This window comes from Lolium rigidum, chromosome 5, assembly GCF_022539505.1.
Source record: "Lolium rigidum isolate FL_2022 chromosome 5, APGP_CSIRO_Lrig_0.1, whole genome shotgun sequence".
Lineage (NCBI taxonomy): Eukaryota > Viridiplantae > Streptophyta > Magnoliopsida > Poales > Poaceae > Lolium > Lolium rigidum.
In genome coordinates this window covers 80,465,758-80,476,399 of record NC_061512.1, presented here as the reverse complement: position 1 = coordinate 80,476,399, position 10,642 = coordinate 80,465,758, and the positions used below count along the sequence as shown (strand labels likewise).

General features: G+C 44.8%; 2 protein-coding genes across 2 annotated transcripts; both read right to left on the bottom strand.

The window, feature by feature from the left end:
• Nucleotides 1-1,165: 1,165 nt before the first annotated feature.
• Nucleotides 1,166-5,156, bottom strand: LOC124656153. Its single transcript, XM_047194949.1, has 12 exons — nt 5,057-5,156; nt 4,851-4,979; nt 4,340-4,445; nt 4,055-4,182; nt 3,794-3,944; nt 3,401-3,579; nt 2,914-3,151; nt 2,746-2,835; nt 2,471-2,616; nt 2,269-2,376; nt 2,072-2,160; nt 1,166-1,931 (listed from the first exon to the last, which is right to left on the bottom strand). The coding sequence occupies exons 1-12, from the start codon at nt 5,123-5,125 to the stop codon at nt 1,349-1,351; spliced, it is 2,016 nt and encodes a 671-aa protein (XP_047050905.1). The 5' UTR covers nt 5,126-5,156; the 3' UTR covers nt 1,166-1,348.
• A 292-nt stretch (nt 5,157-5,448) lies between these two features.
• Nucleotides 5,449-10,164, bottom strand: LOC124652978. Its single transcript, XM_047192030.1, has 6 exons — nt 10,089-10,164; nt 9,606-10,018; nt 9,164-9,457; nt 8,512-8,715; nt 6,311-8,433; nt 5,449-6,221 (listed from the first exon to the last, which is right to left on the bottom strand). Exons 1-6 carry the CDS (start codon nt 10,162-10,164, stop codon nt 5,705-5,707), a joined length of 3,627 nt encoding a protein of 1,208 aa, XP_047047986.1. The 3' UTR covers nt 5,449-5,704.
• Nucleotides 10,165-10,642: the final 478 nt, after the last annotated feature.

Sequence of the window (10,642 nt, the reverse complement as noted above, 5' to 3'; positions counted from 1 at the left end):
TTACTAGAACACTGGCTCGTGCATTCTTCTGTGGAGGAGATGTTGAAGAGCTGTATCTCCCATCTTTTTTAAGTTAGACATTACCAACTTGCCTACTCGAACTATGTCCTTCTGAGGCTAGAGTGCTATGACAGCTCATGCACATATGGTACCAGCTGCAGATCGACACAATGTTGCAGTAATGGCTAGACGTTGGATGAGTATTACGAGTATCGGTTGCTCTCATCTTAAGTAACTCATGCAAATTCTAAAGCGCTTCAAATCTGTTGTTCACATTATTAGCCTTTGCTTGTGTGCAAGCCCATCAACAGAGTATACCCCGTGTGATTCATGTGTAACGGTATCACCTAACTTTATTAGGCGCACATAAGAAGAGAGCGACATCAGGACCTTCGTATTTTCCTTCGCCAAAAATGCATTGTTCGTGTGTTTTTTGTCTGCCGATCCCATTTCTTATTAACATCTCTATCGTTTTATCAAAATTTTCATCCTGATTTGCTACTCTCAATCGTTCATTTGTTTGTCTTGAGGGGTGGCACAATCACTGCAGAATTTTCTTTAAAATTATTTTAAAAGATGGAAACCTAGTCTCAAATTGGGATTTCCATGTTTTGGGAGAAAACTTCGACTTGGGATTTCATTGAATAACCAGAAAATATCCTGCAAGAGAAGAACATTGCTTTCTTTCTTAAAGAGCCAAAGAAACAACATGATTTCTGGACTTGCGCGATTCCATCTGTTCACTACTGTTGGAATCCTTGGATTCAGCTCCTCTATGTCCAGTTGTCCACTGCTGTTGGTGGAATGTTCTTCCCATCCCAGACTCCCAGTGAGAACAGAACAGCAGAACGTGCTGCTTCTAGAAATCATCAGTCGTTAACTTTAAGCACGATGACATCCTTCTATAAATCCCTGACTCCCAGTGTTTCTACCATTGGAGGTACAAACACCTCGCTGAAACCATCCACCATCCAAAGTCGAGATCGAACCACTGCTGTTGTTCTCATCTTCAGCACGTTCCTTGAAGCATGAAGTGTCCCAAGAGGTAACTGTAAGCATGATGAAATCCTTCTGGGCAAGCACTTGGGGAGATAAGTATGGTTTCGAAGGCCTAACAATTTGCAATATCTTATCAGTTTTCTTTGTTATCACTAGCCATTTGTACCCCATCTGATCTCACAATATGCCTGAGTTTAGTGAGCGCCACAGTTCAATGTCTGTACTATGTAAAAGCTGCTTATCAATATAATTGTCTTGGGCAACCATCTAAATAATATACTTGACCGTCAATTTATGTAGTATATGCTATCTCCTGTCTCTAAATATACACCGGCACCATCCACTGGAGCTAAGCAGCAGGCTTTCGCCTTAGCCTGTTGAAGGCAGGTTTCAGTGGTTGGCTAGCGCTGGGTTCAAATGGCAGCAGCGGCTTCTTGATCTGTGTGCTACTGCCACCACGACTGGATGCCGGCGTATTGCTGGTGCTGGGCGGCTTGCTAGCCCTCTGCTTCTTGGACTTTGGGGCTTCCAGTCGCTCCAGAATCCTTGAGGTTTTCTCATCCAGTGGCTTCACCGGAGACGGCAGGATGGGGATCGGAGGCCTGGCGACGGCCCTGGAAGAAGTGGCAGGGGTGCAGAAGTCATCGTCATCGATGATGATGAGCTTCTCCCACTCCTCGGAGATGCTGGGGGATGCCTTCTCCTTGGGCTGGCTCGGGAGCTGCTTCTCCTTGGGTTGGCCCGGGAGCTTGTCTTTCGGAGCTCGAAACGATGATGCCTGTGGCTCGCTGAACGCATGAATGCGGTCAGCATCTCGAGCCTTCTCCTTTTGGCTCATGAACATGTTTTCCCTCGGACGCTGCAGTGTTGGTATTTGTGGTTCACTGAACGAGTCCAGATAGCTAGCATCATTCACAGCGTAGGCAATCGACCTGCAAAATCATGCTGAACATGAGCTCTTCGTAGCTAGCTAGTCAGGTGGCAATCCCAAAGTGAAGAACTCGAAATCATATACCAAGTGGAGCATTATAAAATTATTATTAGATTAGAAGTACCAACTGAGAAGGCGTACCCAAATTGAAGACTACCCTTCACCAAAGAATTCAGCTTCGAGTGGAAACCTCTTTCATGTTGTAGAGGGTTGTAATCTTTCAGAACAACCTGAAATATTTTTATGCTGTCAGCAGGCAATGTCATGAGATGGTTTGGAAACCGATGGCAACCACATCACGAAACTAAAGAGAAATGGAGCGGGTCCAGTAACCATGCCTTTGATAAGGAGGTTTCAATAGAATTCTTGATATCATTGGCAACAGTATAGTTGCAAGGTCGACTCACATCTGGGAGAGGCAATATCTCTTCAGATCCAGCGAGCCTCTACAGCACAATATGTTCCTACCGTCAAAGCCCAGCAATAACAAATCACATGCCCTTAAGCTATATTGCGATAAAAATGAGATGTTGACTGTACCCTCAGAAGCATTGGTCCCTTCTCAGATGGTTGGAGAAGATAATAGCACGCAAGAGTTCCGATTTTCATTGTTTCAGTGTTGCACGTGGAGGAGCACACAAGTCCCTGATCAAGCTTGAAAAGAGTTTCACATAGACCATAGAAAACTGCACAACATAGACAATACTCAGAAACAGGGATCATAATATGGGAAACTGCATGTCTAATGTATTTTGCCGTATAATTTAAAGATAATCTGGGAAACTGCACAACACGGACATTATGGAAACACCTACTCTGGGTGTTCTGATCTAAGCTCTCATCAGTTAGAGCAACTTCATCATTTGAGCTGGGAATCACAACATGAGATTTCCCCATTATGACTCCTGCTAACACACATTATCATTAAACTCAATAAAGTACCGATAGACTATAGTGTCTCAAGATTCAAGAGTAGTGGGTACCTTCATTTAGCGAGGCTAACTCAGTGCGCTCAATCACATCAAAAGAAATGGATGTAGAGGCTCGTCTCATGTCTGAACCACCTTCTGAAGTGGGAAGAAAAAGTACAGTCTGTTCTCCAATCTTCACGGCAGTATCAGTAACATCAGAAGCTGAAAGGTGGCGGCTAGTTGTTGGGCACACCCATTTTGCCTTATTTGTGGTAACATGATCTATGGGGCGACCATGGCACTTGCATATCTGTTTAGTGTATTCTCCATTAGCATATCCCTCGAAGAGGATAAATAATTGATGAAATGAAGCATAAACAACATGATTAATCTCATATAAAATGAAAAGCTAAAAACGACAGATACAAACGTCAAATTTTCATGCACATGATGAAGCAGTCAAAACAAAGCACCACACTCATTCTGTCGTATGCTGTTGCACATCTTGAACTGAATACTCAGTCATAGACTCATAGGTGGCGTAAATAATTCCTATCACCTGGCAATATGGAAAACCATCAATGATCTGATCTGCTGCTGGATATATGTTGCAAGATACTTGATTGACAGATTTTACAATGGGAACTCTGAACACAAATACAGCTTGCAGTGTTTCTTCCTTGTCATCATTTAGCTCTTCTAACCACCTCTTGACTAGCCCATTCAAAACTTGGGCCTCTGCATTCCGAACATTTATGGTGTTAGGGGTCTTATTAGATGGAAGTAGTGTGCAATGTTGATTTCTCAGAACAGTGAAAAAGGAAAAAACATCACAGCTTAAGCTTCATGATCTTATTGTAAATAGCCAAGAAAGATAATTGTATCATCTGGATAGACGGAAAAATAACGAGAGATGATGTGAATAATTACTATATCCATAAGGCCTCCGTACCAGGACTGTATCTCCGCACCACACAATTCTCAAGGTCACCGATTTTGTGTATGAAATTATTGGAGTTTCCAGAAACATCATCATACATGTATGCATCAGCCTCTGTTTCCAACATCACAAACTCCACTGTAATACACTGTTCTGATGCGTCCTGATAACAATATACACATTACTCAGAGGAATTCCATTATCATGAGATAGCTTGAGCATGAAACAATAATCAATCCCTTCAGAAAGAAATCAAGATGTCGGCACCCTTACCATAAGTGATCTTCGGAGCGCAACTGTGTTTTGTGCAGAAAAACATATTGCAATCACTTTCTTGGATATGTCATCAGTGGCCCAAGAATAGATGGCTCTGTTGCTAAACAGATTTTGCAATGGCACGTCTGCAGACAAGAAATGCAGTCAGATAACTACTTCCTGTCAAAAAAGAGTTCCCTGTATTTAGAACAGGCAAATTGGCTCCTCGGGTCATTTTGATCATATACCATTGTTATGCGCAAAACCATAATATAGTGAACAAGCAGATCATCCAAGCCATACCTCCAGCATGTTGTTCATGAAGGAAGCCATCCAGAGGCAAATTTCCCACAGCATGGTGGAAATCTCGAATGTTGAACTTCTCCCCAGGCCTATACGCAATCTTGAGCTGATGGGAGTTGATGTGTCAGTACAAGTGGAAGGATTACATACATGCGCATTATTTCAGTGCAGGGCGTTACGAAATTTGTCTCTCAGGAGTGAATCATGAGCGTAGCAATCTGACATCAAATGCATAGCTATCTTTCATCCATGTGGGTGGTTAATCCGTCATTTTTACACACACTAGCAATCATCAGTTGGTGAACTGACGTCTACTCTGGGGACTCAGAACAGACATGAATCAAGCGCCCAAAAACGAGCAGCGCTAGAGCAGCAGAGCTCGCGTATCATGAATTCGTAACACAACCTAACGAGTTTGCAGCGAGAGGTTCGATTTGAGCATACCAATCCTACAAGCAACAGCGAAATGCAGCATGTAGAGGGATAGAAGGAGAGAGGGGAATATACGGACCTCGGGCGAGGAGCGGGCGGCGTCGTGGTGGACGTAGCAGAGTGCCAGGCGGTCGGGGAGCGGGGCGGCGGCGGCGGAGGCGGTCGGCGAGGGGGTGGCGGCGTAGTGGTTGGCGAGGTGGAGCAGGCACTGCGCGCGCGGGGCGGCCGTTAGGGTTCGGATGCGGAGCCCGAATCCGATGGAGAGATTGGGTTGGAGTAAGGTACCTGCTTGAGGAGGCGGAGGAGGGGAGGCGGGATGTTGCGGAGGTCGAGGAGGAAGCAGAGCAGCGCCATGGCCGCCGGTGAGTCCCGCTCCTGTCCGCCGTTGAGGTGGAGCGAGCAAGCGGCAAACCTCTGGTGTGTTTCTGGTTTCGAAATTTGAATTAGAATGGGAGCATAGCATACAGTTCCTGGGAAGACTTGGGTAGGATCAGGTCTTAGATAGGATCTATGAGATTAATTTTTTTGCAAAGACAAAACTTGTTGAAAAAACTCCTTATATATGTGGTTCGCACAGCTGGATATGGTAAGCCTGAAGTCATGCTGAAGCATGCTCAAACCATTCGAATTTTGAATTGAACGAATTTCAGATGGTACTGAAACTGAAAATTTCTGTTAACAGGAGGTTTACAGTAGTAGCTACAAGGAACACATCCATGTATGTTAGCTTCTTCGGTACTACTACAGTACATGGTTTGCTCCAAATTATACTAAGCCTGGCCTGAATTCATATCTTATCCAAGTTTTGCATGACCGTACTCTGCATTACAGCATGACCCAGCAACAATGCATATATTCTACATCACAGACTACATATACAGATTCTAAACCCGAAAACATGAGCTTCAAGCCAGCCTGACGGGGCCGTCAGCGCTACCGAACAGAAACAACAACACCGTCATTTAACGGCAGCAAGCTAAAGTACCCGCCGTTCTCGTCCACGCAGCACGCCTGCCACGCTACCTGATACGAACCAACAGGAAACAAGGAGACGTCCAGCAGGCAGTCCGAGAATCCCTGCCCGCCGCCATCCGGTGTGAAACACGCGAACGCAGTCACCAGGTCCGTCTCGGGACGGGAACTCTTATTCTCGCAGGTCTTCCTCGGATCGCGCTTTATGTGCCGCAGCAGCCTGGAGTTCAGCACGACCATCTCGGCAGTCCTGCGCATCTCAAACTGCTTGCTCCTCGTTCCTGCGGTGTGTAAGTGCAATGATGGGCTTGTGGCGAGGATGCAGTAGAGTTTCGCGATGCGGATGCGAGTCCTCTCTAGCACGCACTTCCACTGCAGGCAGAGAGTCAGGGACAGCTGGGAACCGGGCGATATTGATACTCCATCTCTGTTTGCAGGGTTGGAATCAAATATGAAGAGCTCGGCGCCAAAGCAAGGCCTGAAAAATGTAAGATGTCATCTGATGTTTGAAATCTCCATCAAATCATCTCACTCAAAGTAAGTCAAGGATGCAACATTTATAAGTACCTTACGCTGAAGAAGTATTTGGGAAGAACAAAAGGCAATTCCATCAACCTGTGCAAAATGCTAGACAGAAATTGCATCCCTCTATGAAACTGAGATAAAGTGTCCTCTCTAGTTGTTGCTACTCCTTTGGCATCTGCACGCGCACGAAGCAAAGATGCCACCGCAAACTTGAAGAGAGAATAAGTATCCTTTTCCAGATAACCTGAACAGTTCATCCGTGTGCTGAACTGTACTGAGTCCAGTTCATGAGAAGAAACAGAAATGAACTGTCTTAGTTGGGACAGAACCTGGCTGTCTTTCCTATCTACCCTTTCATGTAAATCTTGTAGGACTGAAGCATGCGAAAATCTCTCTGGAAGCCTGCAAGGCTCTGAACTGCTAGGTAGGTTTGAGAAATCCAGAGAAAACACAGTACAAAACGACAAAAGCGAGCACATGAAAGCAAGCCTGGCCACAGTACTAAAGCTTTGGTGATCCATGTCCCCATGGGATGCATCTAGGAGATCATAGCTCTTTGCTAGGTCACTCAGCCTTAAAGAACAGTTAGTCAAAGCTAGTAGGACTTGGTTGTCCTCTGTGGCTACACTACAAGAGTCTCCTCTTGATTCAAGATGTGATATGTCTTTGGGAGCAGAAGAATGTGCACTAAGGATGCCAAGAACATCAGTTAGGATCTCAAGAAAAGACGCTCTCAGACTAATGAACCACCTCTGGAAGAAGAATTCACAGTCTGAAGAGGAATTCGATGCGAGGACATCATTTGCTAAGCATGTTCTCTCACAAATACCAGTTATCTTTTCTTGACAGCCGTGCAACTCTTGAGATCTAGCAAGAGTACTGTCAGCATCTGTGTCAATACAGTAGAGATCCTCATGAAGAACTCCCTCTGTATTTAGCTCACCAACCAACTTATTGATTGCTGAAGGAAAAACCAATAGCTTCATCTCAAGTTCCCCAGCACCAAAAAGAAGCAGTGACTTGAACCAAAAACTAAAGGAGCCCGACTCAAAAGCACCTGAAACTTTTCTGAAGACAAATGATGCAGTGAACCAGAGACCTTCCCGACAGCAGTACATAGCAGACCTATAGGCTTCCCAATAGCTCTGTTTTCTTGTAAGCATTTTGGCCATCCGGAGCGCACACAATTCATGAGCTATCCAACCAGGAGTGGAGAATATCTCCGGGTACTCTTTTCCACCTGATTCTTTGTTACCAATATCATTCCTGACTTTACAAGTATTCCATGAGATACGGGCAGACATTATAAGGCGGAAGAATTCATATGTGCTACAATACTGAGAAGCGTTCTGCTGTATACATTCAGTTAGACCCTTGATACTATGGTGAGGATTGCAGGAAGAGCCAGATGTTCTACAACACATATCATGACAGGCATTTGCAAACTGAAGCGTGCAAAGAATTAGATCATGCACTACAGATGATTTCTTACTGCAAAAGTCAGTGGAAGCTAAACTTTTATCAGTGTCAGTTTCCATGTGAGAAGCTTTAATACTTGCAGTTGCTGGTTCAGTAGTATCATCTGAAGCTCTAAACTGCTCCTGAGCAACAAAAGATTCAACACAGCTAGCTGCCACGTCGGAGTAATGACTGGCATTTATTCGAGCCAGTTCTTTTATCAGGCACCTTACTTTATCAAGAGCAACAGAAGCAGCAGAAGGGTAGCCTGAAACAAGCTTTAGCATGAGGCTGAATAGTGTCCTGCATTTCTCCTGTTCACAGGAGGACATGTTGGTTTGTCTGGTTTCTACTTCCTTGCTTCTATTGCTGAGCTGATTGGCCAGAGGTATAATATGATCCATTATTACTGTTAGAATCTTATTCAGAGATGATTCATCCTCGCTATTTTCTTCATGAGTTGCCAGCATGTTGTTCGAAATTCCTTGGTGCCCAGTGTTAGAGAATGATGAACTCCCCAAAGTACTTATAGTCTGATGTGGCTTTGTTTGCTTGTGGAAGCAAAAGAAGATATCCACCAGAATTCTGAGAGCAGTATCCAGCATCTCCCAGGAAGAGCAATGCAAAAACCTTTCAGCAGCCAGAGCAAGCTTGGTTAACTCAGAAGCATTGATATGCCGAATGGTTGGACCTTTAACACAAAGCATCTGCAAAGTACTTTTTCCAGTCAGATAAAAAATAAATGTAAGAGTTAATCAGAATGTGCAGGATCCATTTGTATTCACCTTTTGCAGGATCCTGAGTGCATAGCTCTTGCACTCAAGTGGAAAACCCTCATCATCAATGAGATGAAGCAATGTGCCAAAAACAGTACTGGCAACAGGAAGATAGAAAGTATTTCTGCGAAACATAAAACATAAACATTTTAAAGCCATACTCTTCATAGGAAGAGAAGATTCATGTCCCAGAAATAATAACAGAAATTCCACCTGCAATTGCAAATTGACCAGGAAATAGAGTTAATTCAAATCTATTGAAAGTTGGAGGGTGATGATAACTTAGTATTTAATCTCATCACTAGCTTCCAGCTCCTCAGACAGAGGATTAATAGAAGCATGCCTTGCAATTTAGGAGAAGATTGCAGCAGCACAAAACAATCTTTCAGTATATTAACAAAGATGTAAATTATAGGAAAACTAAAACAAATTAATAGGAATTAAATTTATGTTGCCAATTACCAAAATCTGTTGAAGATAGCAAATGTATTACGAAGGAGAAATGTAAATTTATTTTACTAAACAACTAAAATACTAACATTTGCTTATGGTGAAATGAACTTAATGACATATTAGGATTCAGGAAACATACTCGCAGAGATGACTTCGACTTAATTTAGCAAAATAAATTCATAACTTGGCAAGTTATGGGATACATTACCTGGTCACCAAAGAAAACAATAGACTTGGACGCCAGCCTGGACAGTGCGAAGAGCATTTCAGCTTTGAATACATCTTCCAGGTTGCCTAGAACCATCTCCTTTCCAACCTCACGAACTCTACGGATAACAGCCAACGTACAATCAAGCTTCGAGAAAGTCTTGATTGCTGCTATAATAACTTGAGCTTCTGATGTTGGTGAGGTAACTAAACCAGCCAGCACTTGAAGGGTGATGCATGAGAAGTCCTCTGACAGCTTACAAAAGCAACCAGCCGCAAACAATGCAGCTTTGACCTGCCAAAGGAGTAACAATCAAAATGTAGCATGTATGTATTGCAAGATACCTGAACACATTACTCACAATAATGTGTATTGCAAGATCACTATCCTGATTGAACCTACAAAGCATAAACCAGTTATGGTGATTGCTACTGGCACTGACCTCGGCAGCATTGGAGGAGCGGAGGCCGGAGAGGACGAGGGAGCGAACGTGGACGCTGTCCTTGGCAAGGTCGGCGAGGCAGCCGAACATCCTAAGCGCGAGCGCCCTGGCCCGCGGGGTCGCCCCTGCCGCGCCGTGCGCCGCCGTGACCCTACGGAGTATCTGCTCGGGCTCCGCCGCCGCCCAACCGCCGCCCTTGTTCGGGAGGAGGGAGCGGACGATGCGGCACCGGATGGAGTCGTCGGCGGCGGCCCTGAACTCGGTGGCGAGGCGGAGGAGCATGGTCTCGGCGAAGATGCGGGATTCGGCGGGCATGATGCCGGACGCAGAGGCTACACCCGCCGGGACGGCAGGGCAAGAAGCGAGCTCGCGGATGCGTGGGGCGGCGGCGTCGAGGGCCTGAAGGCGCGTGCCTGGAGGGGGAATGGAGGTGAGGCCGGCGTTAGGGGAGAATACAAGGATTTGGTGGCCGAGAGGGTTTACCTAGGTGGCGGGAGCGGAGGCTCCTGTCGAGGTCGATGCTCCAGTCCATGGCGGAGGCCGCCGGAATCCTCTCCATCGCCGCCGCCTGTCGCCGGAGGTTCCGGTGCGCCCCCTTTCAGAATTAGTATTTGCCTATAGTCATTCGAGGGTTTATCTCCAGGCGTTGGATGGTGATCCAACGCTTGCGATTTTCGTAAGCACTTTTGCTATTTGAAAATCGGTAGTTTTTATTTCTATCACAAAATCTATCATCTTCGCCCGTCGGGTACTCGAGAAAACTATATTAAATAGTTACTTTTGGTGACACAGAAAACAATTCACGTGACTACAGAAAAATTGACTTATAGCAAATTTAAAAAACATTCAAGATAGATTATTTTTAATCCATGCAAGGAATTCATGAAAAATATGAAATTTCCCTCATCGTCATGAATAAAATACCTTTTACCAATGTTAAACCAGTTGTTAGAGTGACCGAAGGTGTCACTGGTTTTAGAATTCTTCACATGACTAGCCATGATGATCTTGTTTTTATAAGCAATGATACTTGAAAA